General features: G+C 42.6%; 1 protein-coding gene across 1 annotated transcript; it reads left to right on the top strand.

The window, feature by feature from the left end:
- Window positions 1-235: 235 nt before the first annotated feature.
- Window positions 236-25,250, top strand: LOC139423168 (nucleoporin 88). Its single transcript, XM_071174878.1, has 17 exons — window positions 236-774; window positions 7,196-7,365; window positions 7,744-7,869; window positions 8,245-8,331; window positions 8,432-8,608; window positions 12,882-13,068; window positions 13,277-13,427; window positions 13,608-13,706; window positions 13,822-13,909; window positions 14,056-14,160; window positions 14,678-14,830; window positions 15,094-15,219; window positions 21,749-21,814; window positions 22,452-22,532; window positions 22,727-22,853; window positions 22,948-23,066; window positions 23,696-25,250. The coding sequence occupies exons 1-17, from the start codon at window positions 511-513 to the stop codon at window positions 23,757-23,759; spliced, it is 2,190 nt and encodes a 729-aa protein (XP_071030979.1). The 5' UTR covers window positions 236-510; the 3' UTR covers window positions 23,760-25,250.
- The last annotated feature ends 1,948 nt before the right edge of the window (window positions 25,251-27,198 follow it).

The following is a 27,198-nucleotide window of genomic DNA, read 5'->3' as shown; positions in this document are numbered from 1 at the left end:
AACATTTTTGTTTTCATACATTTTTACGATATAGTCAGTCATATGTTGACTTTGTGGCTGTGGTAACTAGTCGAAACCCCCACGGGAAGGCATGGTCGTGGTATAAAACGTTTATAAGCAGGTTATAAAAGTAATAACCCTCTGCCAGGATTTTGTTTGGCAATATTTGATTCTTGCCTACGTACAACCTTTATTTCCTACATTCCTATTTCCTACACTTGTATTTCCTACATTCACAATTATTTGTAATGTAGGCGAGTGTGCATGTACACTGGGAACTGGAATGCTTAAACCATTTTCACTTCGCTGACTGTTATAACATAAATTATTGTTCTATCTGTGGTTACTTTGTATCATTTTGTACTACCGGTATTTTATGTATCAACTTTTGAGGCAACTTTCGTTTCAGTGGCTCTAAAAACTATTTGTACGCCTTTAGTTTGCCGCTGGATCTGATTGGCTGATCGAGTTGTATGTATTCTGAAGTTCGTGTTCATTGGTACGTTTCTGATGACGTCATTTTCAGACGACTGGAAAATGGCGGCGTTTGCTGGCGAGCGATGGAGAAGCGAGCTACCAAGTCATTATATATTTTTTAAATTACGAGAGAAACTTGATTTGGAACCCAAAGCGAATTGCAGGAAAACTGCAAAGAATCTGACATTTTGCCTCAATGGTGACATATTCGTGTGGAACGACGCAGACAGTGTTTTTTACACGACCAACCTGAGGCAGCTGAATTCGGAGGACAGCATTGAGAGTGTGAAATATCAGGTGAGCACGTTATTCTCGATGGATAACGATTTTAAAGGGTGGTTGTTCATCTTTTTAACGTATTATATTAGCTAAAATAGTAGCTGCGACTCCCCATTCATTCTTGGCGCAACATGCAATTGTATTTCACATTGACCTCACCCAGAACAACCCATAATTACCCCTGTACTGTCCCCCTAGTCGCTTGTGGAGATATGGGAGGATTGTACAGGTGTAAACCATATGGAATATATTCCACTACTGTTAGCTACAGATTGTAAATTACGCCAGACGCGATAGCTATGTTTCCATTACTGGGCGTTACAGGTTAGTTTATACAAAACGCTCCAGTATATGTTTCAACTAACCTGCTCTTGGGGATACTGTCAGAAAGATATTACATCTATGTTTTGTACCGTGACAGGTTCCTGACCATTTTAGCTGCCACACATCTAGCATTTCCAATCATATTTGCAGGAACTACTCGTTTACATGCGACATGGCCACGTGTAGAAGACGGTGCGACCCAAGCAAAGATCTTGTTAGATATTTGTTTTGGTCGCACTGTCATCTAATTCTACACCTGGTCATGTAAGACGCATTTCTCACTCGATAAAAAAAAACATTAATTTAATGTCGTTGAGTTTTCTCTGGTTTTTGTAGAACCAACAGCAACTGGACACAGGTATTTTATAAGACACCCTCTTCGTTCTCGATTCAGAGAAAAGCGTATCGCCAAGAGCAGGTTAGTTTAAACATTTATGATGGCATTTTGAATAAGCTAACCTGAAACGCCTAGTAATGGAATCATAGTTAGCACATATCTAGCGTCCAATCTTTAGCTAATAGTCCACCTAGCCCGGCAGGGTGGAGTTATCATATTGCCTAAAGTTAAACCTAATGAACTCCTCTCAAATCGTAATTCTCCTTCAGGGGCTAGGGTTTTCTGCTGGACAAGGTCACTGATTTCATCAGCTCCTGATCAATGTTACCATATATTTTTTGGTGATAAGCATTGGGGTTGAGCGATGTCAACCTTTATCCTATTGTGATTATGTAGCCATTAAACTTTGTGATATACTATGCTATCGCCCCTATTGGCCACCCCCCAAAAAATCTAATATAAAAAAACAGTTAAACCAACCGTTGGTCTATAGCTGAAATTTAATGCAACTGGACAAATCATGATGAAAGATCATGTTGAATGCCTGGGCAGAGGCTAAGTGCAGGCAATGGCAAGTGTGTTCTATTATTCCTTTCTGGCGGAGGAGCAGAACAGGTTTGTGTGTCTGTCTGTGTGATGCGTTCATGATGGAGCAGTGACTGTCTGGTGAGAAACGGGTCGTCTTACCGTATAGTGAGCTACAGTATTTTATATGCCTACACCATGGGCTGAATAGAAGCACAATGGGATAATAATTGCTTTATTTGCCTCATAAAATAATAGAACAAATAATATTATTTATTTGCCTCAAAGCTGTGATTGAGAATAGCCTATGCATTTAGGTTTTTGCTCTTGCACTACACAGCTGATTCAAATAACAAGCTTTGATCATTTGAAATCAGCTGTGTAGTGTTAGGGCAAAAAACGAAATATGCACCAATTGGGTTCCTGAGGACCGAGTTTGGGAAACGTTGGCCTGTGCTTAGGCTATAGACATTCATTCTTGTTATTTTTGAAAGCTACAACTTTAGGACAACACCCTCACAGTCTAGAATATTTGGGAAATAAGCTACTGTTCATAACTTTAACTTGTCTTAAAGCTTTTATGATAGGCCTAGTGGGAGGATAGATTATTGGCCATTTGGTTTTCAACCTCACATGGATGGATTTTCCGGGCATGCATGGATCATTTCTTTCTTAATAGGATAATTATATTTTTCTACTGGCTATTGATATGGTTTGTTCTCTCATTATTAGTCCTCTGGCTACCTTACATTTCTAGGCTATTCTAATAACTTTTTGAGATCTCCATTACATTGTTTGATTTGGAGAAAGAGATGCATACAATTATGATGCGTGGCCTTCAGTCATATGGAAACATGACCGAATACAAACAGTGTAGCTATTCCCTCCGCAAGGCGATCAAACAAGCTAAGCGTCAGTATAGAGACAAAGTAGAGTCGCAATTCAACGGCTCAGGCACGAGAGATATGTGGCAGGGTCTACAGTCAATCACGGACTACAAAAAGAAAACCAGCCCTGTCGCGGACCCCGGTGTCTTGCTCCCAGACAAACTAAACACTTTGAGGACAATACAGTGCCACCAACACTGCCAAAACCTGCAGGCTCTCCTTCACCGCAGCCAACATGAGTAAAACATTAACCGCACTGCTAACGTTGTGCCTAACCTTAACCCTATATTAAGACTAAAAATAAAAATGTTGTTTCCAGAAATTATTACAATATAGCCATGTATGGACTTTGTGGCTGTGGTAACTAGTCAAAACCCCACAGGAAGGCATGGTCGTGGTATAAAGTGTTTATAAACATCTGCCAGGATTTTGTTTGGCAATGTTTGATTCTTGCCTGCGTACAGACCTAATGAACTCCTAGCCGTGCCCTCAGAGCATGCGCAGACCAACTGGCTGGTGTGTTTACGGACATATTCAATCAATCCCTATCCCAGTCTGCTGTTCCCACATTCTTCAAGAGGGCCACCATTGTCGTGGAAAGCTAAGGTAATTGAGCTAAACGACTATCACCTGTAGCACTCACTTCCGTCATCATGAAGTGCTTTGAGAGATTAGTTAAGGATCATATCACCTCCACCCTATCTGACACCCCAGCCCCACTTTAATTTGCTTACCGCCCCAATAGGTCCACAGACGACGCAATAACACTGCATACTGCCCTAACCCATCTGGACAAGAGGAATACCTATGTAAGAATGCTGTTCATCGACTACAGCTCAGCATTTAACACCACAGTACCCTCCGAACTCATCATTAAGCTCGAGATCCTGGTTTTCAACCCCGCCCTGTGCAACTGGGTCCTGGACTTTCTGACGGGACGCCCCCAGGTGGTGAGGGTAGGAAACAACATCTCCACCCCGCTGATCCTCAACACTGGGGCTTCACAAGGGTGCGTTCTCAGCCCTCTCCTGTACTCCCTGAACACCCATGACTGCGTGGCCATGCACGCCTCCAACTCAATCATCAAGTTTGCAGACGTCACTACACTGGTAGGCTTGATTACCAGCAACGACGAGACGGACTACAGGGAAGAGGTGAGGGCCCTCGGAGTGTGGTGTCAGGAAAATAACCTCACACTCAACATCAACAAAACAAAGGAGATGATCGTGGACTTCAGGACACAGCAGAGGGAGCACCCCCTATCCACATCGGTGGGACAGTAGTGGAGAAGGTGGAATGTTTTAAGTTTCTCGGCGTACACATTACGGACAAACTGAAATGGTCCACCCACACAGACAGCGTTGTGAAGAAGGCGCAACAGCGCCTCTTCAATTTGGCAAACGCCCACAAACTTTTACAGATGCACAAACGAGAGCATCGTGTCGGGCTGTATCACTGCCTGGTATGGCAACTGCTCCTTCCACAACCGTAACGTTCTCCAGAGGGTAGTGAGGTCTGCACAACACTTTACCGGGGGCAAACTACCTGCCCTCCAGGACACCTACATCACCCGATGTCACACGAAGGCCAAAAAGATCATCAAGGACAACAACCACCCGACCCACTGCCTGTTCACCCCGCTATCATCCAGAAGGTGAGGTCAGTACAGGTGCATCAAAGCTGGGACCGAGAGACTTTTAAACAGCCATCACCAACATTGAGTGGCTGCTGCCAACCTACTGACTCAAATCTCTAGCCACTTTAATAATAAAAACATGTATGTAATAAATGTATCACTAGTCACTTTAAACAATGCCACTTTATATAATGTTTACATACCCTACATTACTCATCTCATATGTATATACCGTACTCTTTACCATCTTCTGCATCTTGCCTATGCCGTTTGGCCATCGCTCATCCATATATTCCATATATGTATCCTTTACAGTTATGTGTGAAAGATAGTTGTTGTGAAATTGTTAGATTATTTGTTAGATATTACTGCATGGTCGGAACTAGAAGCACAAGCATTTCTCTACACTCGCATTAACATCATATATATATTTTTTAATATAAACAGCTAGACACAAGATGGTTAAGGAGTGTCTGTTATAATACATACATACACACTACCGTTTAAAAGTTTGGGGTCACATTTTTTGTCAATTTTAAAATATCATAAAATTGATCAGAAATACAGTGTAGACATTGTTAATGTTGTAAATGACTATTGTAGCTGGAAACTGCTGAACTGTTGTACTAATTTAAGCAGCTATAAAAAACAGCCAGTTGAGTATCTGGAGCCTCAACATTTGGGGGTTCGAATACAGGCTCAAAATGGCCAGAAACAAGGACTTCCTTCTGAAACTTGTTAGTCTATTCTTGTTCTGAGAAATGAAGGCTAGTCCATGTGAGAAATTGCCAAGAGACTGAAGATCTCGTACATTGCTGTGTACTACTCCCTTCACAGAACAGCGCTAAGCAGAATAGAAAGAGGAGTTTGAGGCCCTGGTGCACAACTGAGCAAGAGGACGAGTACATTATGCTCTTAAATACAAGTAAAACTAAATGCATGCTCTTCAACCGCACCTGCCCGCCCGTCCAACATCACTACTCTGGACGGTTCTGACTCAGAATATGTGGACAACTACGAATACCTAGGTGTCTGGTTAGACTGTAAACTCTCCTTCCAGACTCACATTAAGCATCTCCAATCCAAAATTAAATCTAGAATCTGCTTCCTATTTCGCAACAAAGCCTCCTTCACTCATGCTGCCAATCATACCCTCGTAAAACTGACTATCTTACCGATTCTTGACTTTGGCGATGTAATTTACAAAATAGCCTCCAATACCCTACTCAATAAATTGGATGCAGTCTATCACAGTGCCATCCGTTTTGTCACCAAAACCCCATATACTACCCACCACTGCGACCGTTGGCTGGCCCTCGCTTCATACTCGTCGCCAAACCCACTGGCTCCAGGTCATCTACAAGACCCTGCTATGTGAAGTCCCCCCTTATCTCACCTCGCTGGTCACCATAGCATCACCCACCTGTAGCACGCGCTCCGGCAGGTATATCTCTCTGGTCACCCCCAAAACCAAGTCTTACTTTGGCCGCCTTTCCTTCCAGTTCTCTGCTGCCAATGACTGGAACGAACTGCAAAAATCTCTGAAACTGGAAACACTTATCCCCCTCACTAGCTTTAAGCACCAGCTGTCAGAGCAGCTCACAGATAACTGCACCTGTTCATAGCCCATCTATAATTTAGCCCAAACAACTACCTCTCCCCCTACTGTATTTATTTATTTTGCTCCTTTGGACCCCCATTATTTCTCTCTACTTTGCACATTCTTCCACTGCAAATCTACCATTCCAGTGTATTTTATTTTTTACTTGCTATATTGTATTTACTTCGCCACCATGGCCTTTTTTGCCTTTACCTCCCTTATCTCACCTCATTTGCTCACATTGTATATAGACTTATTTTTCTACTGTATTATTGACTGTAATGTTTGTTTTACTCCATGTGTAACTCTGTGTTGTTGTACCTGTCAAACTGCTTTGCTTTATCTTGGCCAGGTCGCAATTGTAAATGAGAACTTGTTCTCAACTTGACTACCTGTTTAAATAAAGGTGAAATAAAAATATAAAATAAATACAAATTAGTGTCTAGCCTCAAGTCCTCAATTGGCAGCTTCATTAAATAGTACCCGCAAAACACCAATCTCAACGTCAACAGTGAAGAGGTGACTCCGGGATGTTAGCCTTCTAGGCAGAGTTGCAAAGAAAAAGCCATATCTCAGGCTGGCTAAGTAGTAAAGATTAAGATGGGAAACACTGGACAGAGGAAGATTGGGAAAAAAGTGTTATGGACAGACAAATCCAAGTTTGAGGTGTTCGGACTAAGAACATTTGTGAGGCAGAAAAAATGAAAATGTGCTGGAAGAGTGCTTGAAGCCATCTGTCAAGCATGGTGGAGGCAATGTGATGGTCTGGGGGTGCTTTGGTGGTGGTAAAGTGGGAGATTTGTACAGGGTAAAAGGGATCTTGAAGAAGGAAGGCTATCACACCATTTTGCAACGCCATGCAATACCCTGTGGACAGTGCTCTGTCTGGCCTGCATTCCTCTCTTGCAGGCCATATAACATATTTATTGAAACAGTAATAGGCAAATTACTCAGAATGGCACGTGTGCTGCCCTGCTGTGTGCTGCAGTTCAAATAGGCTGAACCATTATCTGACACATCAAGATGTCGTCACCATCAACGATGGCTGTCAATAGACAACGCTGTTGTAATATCACCCAAGCCGGTGAAGTTGAAGACTAACGTCAGTTGACTTTCATTTCTTTCCTCAGACTCTGTTGTGCATCAATCCACCACGGTTTGAAGTGTGCCAGGTGTTGCTGAGCCCGACACAGTACCATGTTGCACTCATTGGACAACGGGGCGTCACCGTTCTAGAATTACCACAGCGGTGGGGCAAGAGGTCCGAGTTTGAAGGAGGACGGAGTGAAGTTAACTGCAAGTGAGTATGAAATGTTAGCCCAATATCCCATCTAACATAAATAACTATCTGACCCATCAAAGCATTTTTTCAGGTTATGCTGGTCCCTTTAGGGATATATATAGAGCACTGTCAGCACTCAGCGGGGTGCCTACTAGAACAGTTAGGAAGAACCTGGTTCAGTAGTTTATTTTTCTGTATAACTGAAGCGTGGAACTAACTCACCCATATAGCCTACCATAAGAAAGGATCCCCATCCCACACTCATTGTCTTGAGTTATAGGAAAAACTAATTTCAGTCCATATGAAATAAACATTCTTTACACCACTCCAAATCCTGTGTTGACTCTAATCCATGGAGTAGATTAACTAAAGATTTGGTTGTTTCCTCTCTACCAGGACTATTCCTGTGGCTGAGCGTTTCTTCACCAGCTCAGCCTCAGTGACCCTGCGGCAGGCCGCCTGGTTCCCCAGTGAGACGGAGGAGCCCCACCTAGTGCTACTGACCTCTGACAACACCATCAGGTAAAAACATACATGGACCATTTACAAAGCACAATTTGATGAAATGACTTGTTGTGATAGTGTTTTCTTTTAGAATGTATTTTTTATGTCTCATTAATCAATGGGTTTGTTAGCTATAGGGCCCCTAGTTATCTGGGGCCCTATGTCCTGCAGGTGACGTATGTGTGCATTAATAGTTTAATATTCATTGTATTTTTGTACTCCCTGACAAAGGCCATGCAGCTGAAATGCGTCTGTTGGTTCCATTGAACATGGCATACAAATAAAGGAATTTTAATTAATTATATGTAGAGTGCCTTGGTCCTCCTTTTTGATAGTTTTATACCTTATTGACCATACTATTGCACTGCATTGACATTGTATTGTCGTGTATAGGTTCTACGGGTTGAAAGAGCCTCAAACTCCAGCTAGAGCACTATCAGTTTCCCAGTCAGAGGAGGACAGCAGTGTACACACTCGTGGGTGAGTTATTTCACCCTCTATATTGACCAAATCAAAATGGAATTGACCTACACCCTGCTATGTAGTTTACTAATAAGATATGTCTCTCACCCCTCCTTAGGCGCTCCTATGCAGCCTCTCTGGGCGAGATCGCTGTGGCTTTTGACTTTGGGCCAGTGGCCGGCGCCCCTCAACAGCTCACAGGCCAGCGGTCCAAGGAGGATGTGCTGGTGTACCCCCTCTACATCCTATACGAGAATGGAGAGACCTATCTGAGTTACACCAGCCTCGCACACAGGTAAGTGGCTTAGCACCCTCAGCGGGACGTTAGAAACTGGAAGCATCTGGTTTTCAGGGGAAAAGCAGGGAAAAGAGGCGAAGCCTGAAAACTGGATGCTTCCTGAGTTCTAAACTTGAAAGTGTGATCTTCTACAATTTTCTACATTGTAGAATAATAGTGAAGACATCAAAACGACAAAATAAAACATGGAATCATGTAGTAACCAAAAAAGTGTTAAACAAATAAATAAAATATAAATATTAGATTCTTCAAATTAGCCTTGATGACAGCTTTGCACACTTGGCATTCTCTCAACCAGCTTCATGAGGAATGCTTTTCCAACCGTCTTGAAGGAGTTCCCACGTATGCTGAGCAGTTGTTGGCTGCTTTTCCTTCACTTAGCAGTCCAACTCATCCCAAACCATCTCAATTGGGTTGAGGTCGGGTGATTGTGGCGGCCAGGTCATCTGATACAGCACGCCATCACTCTCCTTGGTCAAATAGCGGATAAAATCAAAGTGGAGCGAGTTCCAGGTCGCGCGCACCAAACAAAAGAGTCCTTAACAAATCAAATCAAATTTATTTATATAGCCCTTCGTACATCAGCTGATATCTCAAAGTGCTGTACAGAAACCCAGCCTAAAACCCCAAACAGCAAGCAATGCAGGTGTAGAAGCAGGGTGGCTAGGAAAAACTCCCTAGAAAGGCCAAAACCTAGGAAGAAACCTAGAGAGGAACCAGGCTATGTGGGGTGGCCAGTCCTCTTCTGGCTGTGCCGGGTGGAGATTATAACAGAACATGGCCAAGATGTTCAAATGTTCATAAATGACCAGCATGGTCGAATAATAATAATAAGGCAGAACAGTTGAAACTGGAGCAGCAGCACGGCCAGGTGGACTGGGGACAGCAAGGAGTCATCATGTCAGGTATTCCTGGGGCATGGTCCTAGGGCTCAGGTCCTCCGAGAGAGAGAAAGAAAGAAAGAGAGAGAATTAGAGAGCGCATATGTGGGATGGCCAGTCCTCTTTTGGCTGTGCCGGGTGGAGATTATAACAGAACATGGCCAAGATGTTCAAATGTTCATAAATGGCCAGCATGGTCGAATAATAATAAGGCAGAACAGTTGAAACTGGAGCAGCAGCACGGCCAGGTGGACTGGGGACAGCAAGGAGTCATCATGTCAGGTAGTCCTGGGGCATGGTCCTAGGGTTCAGGTCCTCCGAGAGAGAGAAAGAGAGAGAGAAGGAGAGAATTAGAGAACGCACACTTAGATTCACACAGGACACCGAATAGGACAGGAGAAGTACTCCAGTCTGGCGCCAACCCAGACAGGATGACCACATCAGTGAATCAACCCACTCAGGTGACGCACCCCCTCCAGGGACGGCATGAGAGAGCCCCAGTAAGCCAGTGACTCAGCCCCTGTAATAGGGTTAGAGGCAGAGAATCTCAGTGGAAAGAGGGGAACCGGCCAGGCAGAGACAGCAAGGGCGGTTCGTTGCTCCAGAGCCTTTCCGTTCACCTTCCCACTCCTGGGCCAGACTACACTCAATCATATGACCCACTGAAGAGATGAGTCTTCAGTAGAGACTTAAAGGTTGAGACCGAGTTTGCGTCTCTGACATGGGTAGGCAGACCGTTCCATAAAAATGGAGCTCTATAGGAGAAAGCCCTGCCTCCAGCTGTTTGCTTAGAAATTCTAGGGACAATTAGGAGGCCTGCGTCTTGTGACCGTAGCGTACGTGTAGGTACAGTGCCTTGCGAAAGTATTCGGCCCCCTTGAACTTTGCGACCTTTTGCCACATTTCAGGCTTCAAACATAAAGATATAAAACTGTATTTTTTTGTGAAGAATCAACAACAAGTGGGACACAATCATGAAGTGGAACGACATTTATTGGATATTTCAAACTTTTTTAACAAATCAAAAACTGAAAAATTGGGCGTGCAAAATTATTCAGCCCCCTTAAGTTAATACTTTGTAGCGCCACCTTTTGCTGCGATTACAGCTGTAAGTCGCTTGGGGTATGTCTCTATCAGTTTTGCACATCGAGAGACTGAAATATTTTCCCATTCCTCCTTGCAAAACAGCTCGAGCTCAGTGAGGTTGGATGGAGAGCATTTGTGAACAGCAGTTTTCAGTTCTTTCCACAGATTCTCGATTGGATTCAGGTCTGGACTTTGACTTGGCCATTCTAACACCTGGATATGTTTATTTTTGAACCATTCCATTGTAGATTTTGCTTTATGTTTTGGATCATTGTCTTGTTGGAAGACAAATCTCCGTCCCAGTCTCAGGTCTTTTGCAGACTCCATCAGGTTTTCTTCCAGAATGGTCCTGTATTTGGCTCCATCCATCTTACCATCAATTTTAACCATCTTCCCTGTCCCTGCTGAAGAAAAGCAGGCCCAAACCATGATGCTGCCACCACCATGTTTGACAGTGGGGATGGTGTGTTCAGCTGTGTTGCTTTTACGCCAAACATAACGTTTTGCACTGTTGCCAAAAAGTTCAATTTTGGTTTCATCTGACCAGAGCACCTTCTTCCACATGTTTGGTGTGTCTCCCAGGTGGCTTGTGGCAAACTTTAAACAACACTTTTTATGGATATCTTTAAGAAATGGCTTTCTTCTTGCCACTCTTCCATAAAGGCCAGATTTGTGCAATATACGACTGATTGTTGTCCTATGGACAGAGTCTCCCACCTCAGCTGTAGATCTCTGCAGTTCATCCAGAGTGATCATGGGCCTCTTGGCTGCATCTCTGATCAGTCTTCTCCTTGTATGAGCTGAAAGTTTAGAGGGACGGCCAGGTCTTGGTAGATTTGCAGTGGTCTGATACTCCTTCCATTTCAATATTATCGCTTGCACAGTGCTCCTTGGGATGTTTAAAGCTTGGGAAATCTTTTTGTATCCAAATCCGGCTTTAAACTTCTTCACAACAGTATCTCGGACCTGCCTGGTGTGTTCCTTGTTCTTCATGATGCTCTCTGCGCTTTTAACGGACCTCTGAGACTATCACAGTGCAGGTGCATTTATACGGAGACTTGATTACACACAGGTGGATTGTATTTATCATCATTAGTCATTTAGGTCAACATTGGATCATTCAGAGATCCTCACTGAACTTCTGGAGAGAGTTTGCTGCACTGAAAGTAAAGGGGCTGAATAATTTTGCACGCCCAATTTTTCAGTTTTTGATTTGTTAAAAAAGTTTGAAATATCCAATAAATGTCGTTCCACTTCATTATTGTGTCCCACTTGTTGTTGATTCTTCACAAAAACATACAGTTTTATATCTTTATGTTTGAAGCCTGAAATGTGGCAAAAGGTCGCAAAGTTCAAGGGGGCCGAATACTTTCGCAAGGCACTGTATGTACGGCAGGACCAAATCAGAGAGAAAGGTAGGAGCAAGCCCATGTAATGCTTTGTAGGTTAGCAGTAAAACCTTGAAATCAGCCCTTGCTTTGACAGGAAGCCAGTGTAGAGAGGCTAGCACTGGAGTAATATGATCAAATTTTTTGGTTCTAGTCAGGATTCTAGCAGCCGTATTTAGCACTAACTGAAGTTTATTTAGTGCTTTATCCGGGTAGCCGGAAAGTAGAGCATTGCAGTAGTCTAACCTAGAAGTGACAAAAGCATGGATTAATTTTTCTGCATCATTTTTGGACAGAAAGTTTCTGATTTTTGCAATGTTACGTAGATGGAAAAAAGCTGTCCTTGACACATGGCAACAACAGGACTACTTCTTCATTACTCAAAAGAAAATCATCAACCAATTTCTAAAGACTGTTGACATCTAGTGGAAGCCATAGGAACTGCAACCAGGTGCAGTTCCTCCAACAAAAAAAAATCCCGGATGGTTTGTCCTCAGGGTTTCACCTGCCAAATAAGTTCTGTTATACTCACAGATCTACAAAGGGTGGCTACTTTGAAGAATATCCAATATATATATAATATATTTTACTTTGTTCAACACTTTTGGTTACTTCATGATTCCATGTGTTATTTCATAGTTTTTATGTCTTCACTATTATTCTACAATGTAGAAAATAGTCAAAATAAAGAAAAACCCTTGAATGAGTAGATGTGTCCAAAATTTTGACTGGTACTGTAGGTCAGTTTAACATTTAGTTTTCTCCGGTTTTGTCTGACTGAATTTCAGTTAAGCTTATTCAGTGGACCTTTATAAATATATTATGCTACTGTTTGAGGACATTTTAATAAAAATCATCCATTAGTAAGAATCTTATTTGAATCTCATCCCTAGACCGTGTTCTTCTGTTTTTCAGTTTGGGAAGCCTCAGTAAGCCCATTGGGCCCTTACCCATGTACCCCGCGGCGGAGGATAACTATGGTTATGACGCCTGTGCCGTGCTCTGCCTGCCCTGCGTTCCCAATATCCTGGTCATCGCCACAGAAACAGGCACACTGTACCATTGCGTGGTGCTGGAAGCAGAGGAGGAGGAGGAGACTGGAGTAAGTACTGTACTAGAGTGCAACGTTGCAGAATATTCAGATATAAATGTTCTGTGTAGAATAGTTATGATTGTCTATCCGTTAGAACAGGGAACCTGTTGGCTGTATTCTTTACATATATATCTGCAACATTGACAATTTCACCTCACTGAATACACTTCAGGAGTGTACACTGAGGACTTTTCTTCTCTGTGTGTGTGATTGACAGGCAGTGGAGCGGTGGTTGCGGGGCTCGGAGGCAGTGCCCTCTCTCTACGTGTTTGAGTGTGTGGAGCTGGAGCTCACCCTCAAACTGCCCGCCGGGGAGGAGGAAGAGCCTGTGGAGTCCGACTTCACTTGCCCAATCCGACTGCACAGAGGTGAGTGGGTCATGCTGATTTGCTGATATAGTTTAATGCTAAAATTGGATCCATTGATACTTCCCACCAAGTCTCAAAGGTCCACACCCCATCATTATGTTTGTCTAATGTACTTTCAATGTGGTTTTCTTTCTGTGGTGTTTTTTGTTTCATTGAAACTTGCTTTATGCCCAATTTCAGACCCCCTGTGCCAGCACAGATACCACTGCACACATGAGGCAGGAGTGCACAGTGTAGGCCTCACTTGGTTCAACAAACTACACAAGTTCCTCCAGTCAGGTGATTCCTTCATGTCCAGATGGGGGTGTCAATTCAATTGTGTTGTTTACCATATAAATCAGAGGTGGTTAGTGCATTAATTTGCCTGCTTTGTCATAATGCTCTTTCTCCACAGATGAGGACAAGGATAGTCTCCAGGAGCTGGCTGCTGAGCACCGCTGCATCGTAGAGCACATTCTCTGTACCAGGCCTCTAAGTAGCAGGTAGCACAATTATCAAGGCATCAGATATTAATGACAGGAGAACCAGCTGACTGTTGTCATTGATTGTCAGCTTGGCAGTAAAGGTTGTTGACTTGTTTATTGAACAATTATCTCCTCTCTTTCTTTCTTTCTTTTTCACTCTCCAGCTTGTCAGCTCCAGTACGGGGCTTCTTGATCGTATCAGACCTGTCTTTGGGTGCAACCATGATCTGCATTACCAGCACCTATGAGTGTCTACTACTGCCTCTCCTGTACGGTTCAGTATGGACTCAAGTGTTTTGGTCAATTAGACTTATTTTTTATTTTATTGAGAACAAGTTCTCATCTATAACTGCGACCAGAGTTACACATGGAATAAACAAACATACTGTCAATAATACAGTAGAAAAAAGAAAAGTCTATATACAGTGAGTGCAAATGAGGTAAGATAAGGCAATACATAGCCCACATGGGCTAAGTAAGTACAATATAGCAATTAAACACTGGAATGGTAGATGTGGAGAATATGAATGTGCAAGTAGAGATACTGGGTGCAAAGGAGCAAGATAAATACAGTATGGGGATGAGGTAGTTGGATGGGCTGTTTACAGATGGGCTATGTACAGGTGCAGTGATCTGTGAGCTGCTCTGACAGCTGGTGCTTTTGATTCTGGAATGATAATAGCCTATTATTTTTAGATTCATTATTATATCAGTTCAATTATTGAAACTGCTATAGATGGGAAACTGTGTCATAGGCTGTGATGGTGGATGTCTGTGTGTGCCTAGGAGTTCCATTCGGCCTCCCTCTCCTCCCCTGCTGTGTTCCCACCCGGGGGTAGGCTCAGCTAGCTCTCCTCTGCGTGGATTGCATGACGACTCCTTTGAGCAGCACATCCGCAACATCCTGGCCCGGAGCTCCACCAACCCTCTCATGCTCAGGTAACGCACTCACTACAGTGCATTGAAAACACCCCTTGAGGAGATCTTGGATTTGCACAGATCCCAAATGACTTCATGGCAACATGCTTTGGTGTCATGCTGTGTTATTTTTTTACATGTAGTATCCTCCCTTGTTGCTGTTTTTGTGAAGGACAATTGTTTCTCCATGACCTGACCTGATAAAGGTTAGATAACATGCACAAAGGAACACTGTTAGCCTTGGTTTAGTGTGTGTACTCGGTCCTGTTGTCCTGTGTGTTTAGGGCAGGGGACAAGGACACATCGTCTCCTCCTCCAGAGTGTCTCCAGCTGCTGAGCAGAGCCACCCAGGTTTTCAGGGAGGAGTACATCCTCAAACAGGACATTGCCCGTGAGGAGATGCAAAGAAGGTAAATGTCACTACCATTAACAGATACACTAATGCATACACACATACAGTACCAGTCAAAAGTTTGGACACACCTACTCATTCAGGGGGTTTTCTTTATTTGTACTATTTTCTACACTTTAGAACAATAGTGAAGACAAACTATGAAATAACACACGGAATCATGAAGTAATTAAAGTGTTAAACAAATCAAAATATATTTTATATGGGAGATTTCACCCTTTAGCCACCCTTTGTCTTGATGACAGCTTTGTACGCTCTTGGCATTCTCTCAGCCAGTTTCATGAAGTGGTCACCTGGAATGCATTTCAATTAACAGGTGTGCCTTGTTAAAAGTTCATTTTTGGAATTTCTTTCCTCGATGAGTTTGAGTCACTCAATTGTGTTGTGACAAGGTAGGAGTGGTATACAGAAGATAGCCCTATTTGGTAAAAGACCAAGTCCATATTATGGCAAGAACAGCTCAAATTAGCATATAGAAACAACAGTTCATCATTACGAACTGCCTTGTTCAGGGGCAGACCGACAGATTTACCTTGTCAGCTCGGGGATTCAATCTAGCAACCGAAACGCTCTAACCACTAGGCTAACTGCCGCCCCGTGAAGCTGGTTGAGAGAAGGCCAAGAGTGTGCAAAGCTGTCAAGGCAAAGGGTGGCTACTTAGAATCAAATCAAAATATATTTGAGATTTTTCAAACATTTTTTTTTGGTTACTACGTGATTCCATATATGTTATTTCATAGATTTGATGTCTTCACTATTATTCTACAATGTAGAAAACAGTACAAATAAAAACCCTTGAATGAAAGTAGGTGTGTCAACTTTTGACTGGTACTGTATAATTAATCAATAACACATATGATCACTTGAAGTTTTAGTTTGGATATTAGTGCTGAGCGTTTAACCAACATTTCGAAGGGCTGTTCTGTTTTTTTTTTTTTATCAACTAATTGACCGACGTCACTTTAATTATGTTAACTCAAAGTACGATCATTCAAGAGGGAGTGAAATTAAGTCAAGAACTATGTGGGACGCTGAGCTGATTGGGAGTTTAGGTAATTGGAAGTTTAGGTAAATATTTAACCTAGTTCAGCATAAACTTGGTAATGAACTACAGTTACCATAATCCATTGCATCTGTTTTTTCCGGTCACAGAGGTTGTTACAGGCACACCATATGAGACTGCATGAGAGAGTAATGACAACACAATGACGAGAGGGATAGAGACAGTTCGTAAGGTAGCTCTACCCGATTGTTAGTTAAAGTAGTTGGTAAAAAACAGTCTTGAAAGTATGCCTTATCTACTTTGAAGAACTAGTAAAAATAATTTGTCACCCGGAAAGCTACTGCTAGCCTAGCCAAATAGGATGACTTGTTCGAATGGGGAGCACAGAGATGATAACAGATGGCTGGCTGGCTGCCACTTACTGCCTGAGCAGAGATGAGATGATGACTTATTTTTCATTCTTTAAAGTCATCAAATTAAAACCTAGTAATATATACAACTGAAATGTGAATGAATTATGGTTAATAAGTGATGAGCAGTAATGGGCATTCACTACCATCATGGGGCTCTTATTAATTGTTTATTCTGTGTTAGTATTCCACCCACTGTCTGTGTCATGGAAAAGGCAGACGATGACTGAGGGGAGCTCTAAAATCATTTTAATGTCCGTTATGCTTTTTTTTTTTTTTTTTTTTTGCAATCAAACTGATTTAAAAATCCATTTAAAAAATGATCAAACTGGCCTCAAAATGCACTTACTGCTCAGCACTTTCTGATACCCACACATCATGATGGCTCCGACGGACATAGTCGCCCTGTTTCTAGCGCCTAGCCAACTTTACAGTATTTCTTTAGAATGTTTTTTTGCAGCCAAAAATAACTTTTGAATATTAGTTCAGCGGTCACTCATCAGCATTTTGACCAGAAATTTGAATTTCCTAAATTGGATCCTTTGTTTGAACTCCGAGGCAATTCCATTAATCCCGGGGGCTGCTCCAAGTTGCCATCGCCAGAGAAGAGGAACATGGAGTGGGCTCTTAGACTCAGGAGGCGTGCATACCATCCACCGCTCCCAAATATTACTTGCTAATGTTCAGTCCCTGGACAAGGAAGTAGATGAGCTCAGGGTGAGGATCTCCTTCCAGAGAGATATCAGGGACTGTAAAATAGTGTTTTACAGAATCATGGTTCCTTCCGGATATATTATCCCCGTCCATTCAGCCAGCGGGGTTCTCCGTCGATCACTAAGACAGAAAGAAAGAAAGGTGTTGTATGTTTCATGATTAACTACTCATGGTGTGACTGTGGTAACAAACAGGAACTCAAGTCCTTTTGTTCTCCCGATCTGTAATACCTCCCCATCAAATGCTGACCGCATTAGGTCCTGAGAGAATTTTCTTTGGTCATCGTCACAGCCTTGTATACCCCCCTCCCCGACACTGCAACGGCTCACAAGCAGCCATGTTACCGACGCCGCGCTCCGAGACATAAACACCTTTGCCCACTTCGAGGAAAAAACAGAACTGCCGATGCTGGCCACCTCCACTCACAAGACTGTGAGCTCTTCATGGCCAACGTGAGTAAGACATTTAAGCGCAATAACCCTCGCAAGGCTGCCGGCCCAGACCAACTACAATGTGCATACCGCCCCAACCGCCCCATCCACATCAACAAACCTGCAGTGGAGAGGCTGAAAAGCTTCAAGTTCCTCGGTGTGCACATCACTGACAACCTGAAATGGTCCATCCACACAGACTGTGTGATGAAGAAGGCACAACAGGGCCCCTTCAACCTCAGGAGGCTGAGAAAATGTGGCTTGGCCCCATAGACCCTCAAACTTCTACAGATACCATTGAGAGCATCCTGTCAGGCTGTATCACCGTCTGATACAGTAATTGCACTGTCTGCAACTGCAGGGCTCTCCAGAGGGTGGTGCGGTAGGCCAACGCATCATCAGGGGCACACTGCCTGCCCTCCAGGACATCTACAGCACCAAGTGTCACAGGAAGGCCAAGAAGATCATCAAGGACTTCAGCCACCGGAGCCACAGGCTGTTCACGCCGCTACCATCTAAAAGGTGGAAACCGTACAGGTGCATCAAAGCTGGGACTGAGAAACAGCTATCTCCAGATCATCAGTCATTACCCTGCCCTGAACTTTAGTCACTGTTACTAGCCGGCTACCACCTGGTACTCAACCCTGCACCTTAGACTTCTGCCCTATGTACATATAAATTATATTCAATGCCTTCAAACTATTCATACCCCTTATTCCACATTGTTATTACAGCCGCAATTGAAAATGCATTAAATATTTTTTTAATCACCTATCTACACACAATAACCCATAATGACAGTGAAAACATGCTTGTGGAAATGTTGTTTGCAAAGGTATTAAATTCAGATCTAATTTACATAAGCATTCACAATATGTGAGTCTTTCTGGGTAAGTCTAAGAGCTTTGCACATCTGGAATTTACAATATTTGCACATTCTTAAAATGATTCAGGCTCTGTTTTATTTAGTTGTTGATCGTTGCTAGACAGCCATTCAAGTCTTGCCATAGATTTTCAAGCTGATAGGTCAACTGTAACTAGGCCACTCAGAAATATTCAATGTCGTTTTGGTAAGCAACTCCAGGGTATATTTGGTCTTGTGTTTTAGGTTATTATCCTGCTGAAAGGTGAATTTGTCTCCCAGTGTCTGTTGGAAAGCACACTGAACCAGGTTTTCCTCAAGGATTTTGCCTGTGCTTAGCTCTATACTGTTTTATTTTTTATCCTAAAAAAAACTCCCTAGTCCTTTCCAATGACAAGTGTACACATAACATGATGCAGCCACCACCGTGCTTGAAAATATTAAGAGTGGTACTCAATGATGTGTCGTGTTGGATTTGCCCCAAACAAATAACGGTTCATATTCAGGACCAGGAGTAAATTTCTTTGCCACATTTTTGGCAGGTTTACTTTAGTGCCTTGAATGTTTTGGAGGATTAAAAAAAAAAAATCTGTACATGCTTCCTTTTCAGTCTGTCATCTAGGTTAGTATTGTGGAGTATCTGCAATGTTGTTGATTCAGTTTTGTCCTATTACAGCCATTAAACACTGTTTTAAAATCACCATTGGCCTCATGGTGAAATCCCTGAGCGTCTTCCTTCCTCTCCGGCAACTGAGTTAGGAAGGACGCCTGTATCTTTGTAGTGACTAGGTGTATTGATACACTTGAGATGGTGTAATTAATAACTTCACCATGTTCAAAGGAATATTCAATGTCTGCTTTTTATTTGAACCCATCTACCAATTAGGTGCCCTTGTTTGCAAGGCTTTAGAAAACCTCCCTGGTCTTTGTGGTTGAATCTGTAGGAAATTCACTGCTCCCCGGCCAAACCCACCCCTTAACCCAGACAACACTGGGCCAATTGTGCGCCGCCCTATGGGACTCCCGATCATGGCCGGTTGCGAAGCAGCCCGGGATCGAACTTGACTTTGTAGTGATGCCTCTAGCACTGATGCAGTGCCTTAGACTGCTGCTCCACTTGGCAGGCCAACACATCTCAATTTTAAATCCATTTTAAATTCAGGCTGTAACAACTAAATTTGGAAAAAGTCTAGGTGTGAATACTTTCAAGGTACTGTGTATAACAGTGCATTTGTAAAGTAGTCAGACCCCTTGACCTTTTCCACATTGTTACGTTACAGCCTTATTCTAAAGTTGATTGTGTATTTTCCCTTAATCTATACAGTACCGCATAATGACAAATCCCAAACTTTTTTTAGCATTTTTTGGAAATTTGAAACTGAAATCACATTTACATAAGTATTCAGATCCTTTACTCTGTTGAAGCATCTTTGGCAGCGATTACAGCCTCGGGTCTTCTTGGGTATGATGCTACAAGCTTGGCACACCTGTATTTGGGGAGTTTCTCCCATTTTATTTTTCCTCTGTAGATCCTCTCAAGCTCTGTCAGGTTGGATGGGGTGCGTTGCTGCACAGCTATTTTCAGGTCTCCAGAGATGTTCGAACAGGTTCAAGTTTGGGCTTTGGCTGGGCCACTCAAGGACATTCAGAGACTTGTCCGAAGCCACTCCTGCGTTGTCTTGGCAGTGTGCGTAGTGTCGTTGTCCTGTTGGAAGGTGACCCTTCTCCCCAGTCTGAGAACCTGCTCCAGAGCGCTCAGGACTTCATGGAAGGTCTCTGTACTTTGCTCTGTTCATCTCTCCCTCGATCCTGACTAGTCTCCCAGTCCCTGCCGCTGAAAAACATCCCACATGATCCTGCCACCACCATGCTTTACCGTTGGAATGGTGTCAGGTTTCCTCCAGATGTGACGCTTGGCATTCAGGACAAAGAGTTAAGTCTTAGTTTCATCAGACCAGAGAATCTTGTTTCTCATGGTCAGAGTCCTTTAGGTGCCCTTTGGCAAACTCCAAGCGGGCTGTCATGTGCCTTTTTTACTGAGGAGTGGCTTCCATCTGGCCACTCTACCATCAAGGCCTGATTGGTGGAGTGCTGCAGAGATGGTTATCCTTCTGGAAGGTTCTCCAATCTCCACAGAGGAACTCTGGAGCTCTTTCAGAGTGACCATCGGTTCTTGGTCACCTCCCTGACCAAGGCCCTTCTCCCCCGATTGCTCAGTTTAGCCGGGCGGCCAACTCTAGGAAGAGTTGGTGGTTCTAAAATTCTTTGGCCACTGTGTTCTTGGACTTTCAATTATTGCCCTGTTGAGAAACAAATGATACGCCATCCCATCTGGTTTGTGCTATCGCTACAGAGTGCTGTGGTATCCATGCTTGTTAAGTGTGCCTTGAATTCTAAATAAATCACTGACAGTGTCACCAGCAAAGCACCATCATACCACCACCTCCATGTTTCATGGTGGGAACCACACATGCGGAGATCATCCGTTCACCTACTCTGCGTCTCACAAAGTTAGTGGTTGTAACCAAAAATCTCACATTTGGACAGATTTCTATCGGTCTAATGTCCATTGCTAGTGTTTCTTCTCCCAAGTAAGTCTCTTCTTATTGGTGGCCTTTAGTCATGGTTTCTATGCAGCAATTCAATGTGTCTGTTACTTGAACTCTGAAGCATTTATTTGAGCTGCAATTTGAGGCTGGTAACTCTAATGAACTTATCCTCTACAGCAGAGGTGACTCTTGGTCTTCCTTTCCTGTGGTTTTTGCGACTGCACTTAAAATTTAAAAGTTCTTAGTTTTCTGGATTGACTGACCTTTCTTGACTTATAGTAATGATGGACTGTCGTTTCTCCTTGCTTATTTGAGCTGTTCTTGCCATCTGACATTCCTATTCTGATATCATTATTTTGGGGGATGTGTGTATTAGGTATTACTGCACTGTTGAATATAGAAACATAAGTGTTTCACCACCCATGTGATAAAATCTGCAAAATATGCGTACACTACCAATTAAAATGTGATTTTACACACACACACACACACACACACACACACACACACACACGTGTCCATGTGAGGAAGCATGTTGTTGACTGGTTTCTTTTTCAGGGTGAAACTGCTGACCGGACAGAAGAACAAGCAGCTGGAGGACCTAGCCCTGTGCCGAGAGGAAAGGTGAAATCGGGACAAGTTTCTCAATAAACATAGAACTTGATGCCCATGGCCAATGTTCCCTCTAAATATGTGCGCAGTTGCGCACTTCCTCCAGACTGCCGTGCAGAAGAAATGCAAGAGATCGAACTTAACTGAGTTCGCCCCGTTTTAGTTTGCACTATATAGATTTTTTTCTCTGATTGAATCAACATTTTAATGAGAAAAATCTAGCTTTACAAGATCGAGTCTGATTTTGTTGTAGGCAGAGCCAGAGCGTGGGTAGTCCCTACTAGCGGTCTTTCAATCACGTGAATGAAAGCCCTATTCAGATCAGTTTAGCCAGGTAAGGTGGCTCAATTTTCACTAGGGACATGCCCTTGGGGCATGTCGTCCTTCCCCCCCAGTTTTATCATTTGAATGTGATAGAGGCAACGGTTGGCTTTAGGACCATGCAGACGCCTCCGAGCGGTTGGGTAGGCTGTTTCTAAAACCAAAGTTGCACCTCTGAGCCCAGTTATAAGTATAGGTCAGCAATGGGCAGTTACTGCATCCTACAAGAGTACAAAACGGAAGCATTTGAAGTACAGAGGCTTCATATGAGCTTCACCTGCATTTCATATACTTGAGAGCTATTCTTCATTGTGTATTTTATCAATAGGAAAAGTCTGCGAGAGTCTGCAGAGCTTCTGGCTGATAAGTACGAGGACGCCAAGTATCGCCAGGAAGCCACCATGAACAGGTAGCTAGATACGCTCGTCTTTCAAATCTAAACTTTCTTCCGGGCTTTAGTTTCAGAAGTCATTGAAATGGTCAGATGCCCGAGCAACATAACTGGCTTCATCTCAAAACTAATGCGATGTGCTTCAGAGCTTCTATTACAACAGAAATGACCCTATTTCCTCCTTCTCTGACTTGTGTTCTGTACTATTCCAGGGTGAAGCAGGTTCTGGGCAGTCTGCGCAGTCAGCTGCCCGTTCTGTCTGACAGCGAGAAGGACATGAAGAAAGAGCTGCAGACCATCAACGACCAGCTGCGTCACCTGGGCAATGGCATCAAACAAGTGGGCTGCCTTCTTGAGGTCTATCGTCGTCATCATCACAGAGCCTCGTACTGGTTCACAGTAATAATTGGACTGGTGTTTTATCTTCTTCCAGGTAAATATGAAGAAGGAGTACCAGAAGAAACAGATGGACAAAGGGCTGTCTCCAGCCAGAGCTACTGTTGCCCTCAACCCCCACCAGAGGAAGTGTGTCCAGGGAGTGATAAAGGAACAGTGAGTATGGGCAGCTCTTCCCTGGGTGGCATACTAGTTTTTGCCAGCCTGTTGACCTTATGACACCCATTGATCTCCTTTGTTTGTAGAATTTAATGTTGGTCCTGAGTCTTGTCTAATATGATCTGGTGTAACGGAGTTAATGTACCATAAGCTCACTCCACAGCTAGCTTGAAATATTGCAGATGTGAGACATTGGTACCTTTTGGGTGGCTCAAACCATTGGAATGTTGTTAAGGAGGGCGGTCACGTGTTAGCAAAGCAGAGGTCTCAAGTTCGAGCCAGGTATGAACTGAATCGGAGAGGGAAGGGGTACTCGCTAAGCAAGCAATGTGACGTGTAACAATGGTGCCGAGTGACTCCAGTGCGTAGTTGGGCTTAGCTCGGCGGCTGGGGTGACTGTGGCGAGTTTAATGTGAGTGAGTGTAACAGAGTGCACTCCACAGCTAGATTGATTGAGCCATCCAATTTGTAGCTTTTAAACCGTTTGAATGTTTGAGGGCGGTCACGTGTTAGCCAAGCAGAGTACCCAAGTTCAAGTTATCTAGGAACCGAAGAGGGGGGGACGACGACATCCGTAACACTTGCAGTGTTCTTTCCTGACAGCCTTGTTTCCTTCTCTCTTCCAGGGGAGAGCACATAGGAGAAATGATGAAACAGATCAAGGACATCAAGAACCATTTCAGTGTCTGAGCCGTTAAGGGAGCCATCTTTCATCCACAGCTGTACCACTGCTTTCCAAACAACCAAAATAGTAATAATGAAGCTCTAATGTGAATATTCAGTCAACGCTTGCTAAAATAGCCTGTCTTATAAGGCTAGTCATTGTGTCTGCCAGTCACATTTTTGGAACGAGTAGTTGAAATGAGAAAATCACCAAGGTTTTATACACTATGTATGTTTGTCTATCTGGAGAATAAAATTTGTGTACAGTACTGCCTATTTTAACTGCATGAACAGTTAGCTCTGCATACGGGCCTTGGTGGAGATGTTCTTCAGTGTCACCATTAGACAATGGATCCTTATCTCAGTTAATCTCCTGTCGTGTGATTTACTCCTCTGTCAGTGTGACATGAACCATGCATCGCCATACCTTTTGATGCATAGGTTAGACCAGCTAAATCTATTCATGGTCTTAAAACAAAGGGAGATTCAATCCGCTCTATAGCACGATTTGAATTTAAAAGCAATGATCCTGCATTTGTGGAGACTGCATTCACAGTAAATGCTGCATATGTCGGGTCAATGGGAAATTACCTTATTTAAATGTAAATTGCGCTATGATCTTCAAGGTCAAGATTGAATCTAGCCCTAATACTCGTTTTCCATAGCATACCCATCTTCGACCCTTGGGTGGATGAGCTTTCTGCCCAAGATGCATTTCCCATTTATTTTAGTATCTGAAATGCCATTTGTTTTATAGCTTCTAAGAGCCTTTGAGGATTGCCCTCCATCGAAGCATTGTTTTTGAGGGACAGTCACGCATACCATAAAGTACAATTTGATTTCTTAGATAATACAGAAATACACAGTACTGTATAGACTTTTGTGAAGGGGGGCCTAGCAGAAGCATACAGAGAACTCATGATTTACTTTAGATTCCTCACAATATTACTGTTCTGCAAGCAACATTACACCACAGTGAAATCCTAAAATGAAAGCCACGGCTTTGTTTATGGCCAGCCCAAATAAAGGGGTTGTTTGAGACAATTACACACAGTAGCACTATCCAAGGGAAAGGTAGGCGAGTTATTCTATAAAAATGATAGAACCCCAACGTCTTTTGTTAAGTCCGACTGTTAAGAATTCAATGCTTTACAAATAAATGTGCTGTGCGCATGCGGTAGTGAAGGAGTTAAGAATACATGGCTTAGACACTTAAGCTTTAAAGTCTACACCTGTTGTATCTGGCGCATGTGACCAATACAATGTCTTTATATGAATCAACCCTTTTCTGGGTAATTTGGTTCAATTTCTGCTGTCACTACCAAATGGGGAACCTTGTCACGAACACACCAACCCAATGCAAGAGGTCTCTTGATGGATATCCAACATACGCACAGTATAGAAGTCCTACTGTGCCAGATCAAACTTTCAGGGAGTGAAGTGAATTTAAAAATATTACACGGAATCCCTTTTTTTTTTTTACAAGCAATAAACATTCATTTATCTTTCAGTACAAGTTCATCTGGCTTCCTTACTCATATCCTCAAACTATTAGATGGACAAAACATAGCAGAATTCTTTGATACATCTAAATGTCTTGAGTTGATATTGTAGTACATGCAAGTCAAATAATCAATGATCTCCAACGTATTCTTAAACACATTAATACAACAATGTTCAACCAAGATTAAGCAGCAGGAAATATTTTTCTAAGTATTGTTTTACAACAATTAAAAGCAATACATCAATGTCTAAAGAGTTTCCATAGAATCACCTTAAGAACCCCAGTCACATCAGCCTATGAGTGATAAAGCATTTTACCTACAGAGAACTTAACTACCAGCATTTAAAACTGACTAGAGAAATGAGCTGAAACATTCAAATGCAAATAGTTCACAGTGCATTACATTTTTGGAAAAGTCTGTTAAGTAGGTCAAAATGTAGAAGCTTTTTCTTCTCCAAAGCCAACCATTCTTTGACGTTAACTGCCTGTTGAGATTCCTTGAACAACCCATGTTGAAAATGTGCTATGTTGCTGAACTAGCTTTTCTGATGCCAGGGACATCCATGCCCAGTGATCATTTGTCAATGATTTGACCGCTGTCCAAGGGACATGAAACCAACAGGAAGAGTACTCAACCAGTTCCTTGGAAACAAAGTAAAACTCAAAGTAGGATACAACCATGATGAGCCAACTGATTTTTCACACTATTCATAACTTACACTGAGATGTGACACCTACACTTAAGCGGACCAGGATGCCTTCTCTATTCCCTAGTAGAGGTGAGCGGTTATGTTTTATCCACTGATATTAGAGAAACGTCAGAAGGTGCTCAAGAAGTTATGTGCCAGAAACTCCATGAAACTAGTGACAGTGTTGGTGAATCAGATAATGTTCAATGTGGACAGACTTTACAGAAAGACTAATTATGTCATTGCCCCCCTCAAATGACTTGAGGTTGCAAGAGTATTGGTGACTAGTGATGCAGCCAGAACAAAACTATACATGTGAACTGAAATACAAAATATCAAGTAGCGAGAATCATTTTTTTGCAAGAGAAACAAGTCAGACTATATTTTCAAAAACAATTTACTATTAACATCCAGGCCTGTCGCACAAAAAGACGCACTGAAAATGTCAAAAGGAATATTGTCAACAGTGATCCTGACCATTTAAAAATCCACCCTTCAGAAGTCAGTTAGTTCTACGGATTACCCATTCCCAGGGTTGGGTAGGTTACTTTCTAAATGTAATCTGTTAGTTACTAGTTACCTGTCAAATTGTAATCGGTAACGTAACTTTTGGATTACCCAAACTCTGTAACAATCGGATTAAATTCCATTACTGTCCCTTTATTAAGAGGCATTAGAAGACAATGTATGTTACCAATTGAACCACATCTATTGCAGGATAAATCAATGATAATGCCTCTTTAGCTGGCCATGGATGTTACATTTTACTTTATGGGTTGGTTATGTAGGCTTCTTCTAACCCATTGCTTTCTACCACATATAATAATGATTCAATTATATCTTTACATTAAAAAAAACGAACTATCAGAATTCCAGTCAATCCAATAAATGTTCTCCCCTTGATCTTCAAGAATAGGATTTGGGAATATGGAAGTATAGATTAGCCAAATTGTTTTACCTGAGCATGACCCCCAAACTAAGGATTTATTAGCCAGCCCTACTCTGTTTTTTATGACTTTGTTGTCATGGAGGACTGATTGGGCTCATTGAGTTGAGTTGAAAAATACATGCTGCGCTCATGGAATGGCATGCTTTGAGCTCTACTGAAAAAGGATATTTACATGTGAAAAATTAATGCCATTTGCTATAGGCCTATTGTGTACCTTTTTGTTGGTGACACTGATAGCTTGATAATATGCAGCTGTTTAAAGGGCAAATCCACAGATGAAAAAATAACATAACGGACACCCCGCCTGTGTTTTGGTTAAAAAAA

Source organism: Oncorhynchus clarkii, chromosome 12, assembly GCF_045791955.1.
Source record: "Oncorhynchus clarkii lewisi isolate Uvic-CL-2024 chromosome 12, UVic_Ocla_1.0, whole genome shotgun sequence".
NCBI classification, from domain to species: Eukaryota; Metazoa; Chordata; class Actinopteri; order Salmoniformes; family Salmonidae; genus Oncorhynchus; species Oncorhynchus clarkii.
The sequence above is the reverse complement of the archived record's forward strand: the minus strand, read 5'-3'. Positions and strand labels throughout refer to the sequence as shown.

What these genes read in the sequence shown, in the direction of transcription:
- LOC139423168 (XM_071174878.1), top strand. Translation starts at nt 511, where the DNA reads ATGACGTCATTTTCAGACGACTGGAAAATGGCGGCGTTTGCTGGCGAG. An exon ending in AGGAGGAGGAGGAGACTGGA is followed by an intron (nt 13,069 to 13,276) that starts GTAAGTACTGTA and finishes TGTGATTGACAG; the next exon opens with GCAGTGGAGCGGTGGTTGCG. An exon ending in CAGGGAGTGATAAAGGAACA is followed by an intron (nt 23,067 to 23,695) that starts GTGAGTATGGGC and finishes TCTCTCTTCCAG; the next exon opens with GGGAGAGCACATAGGAGAAA.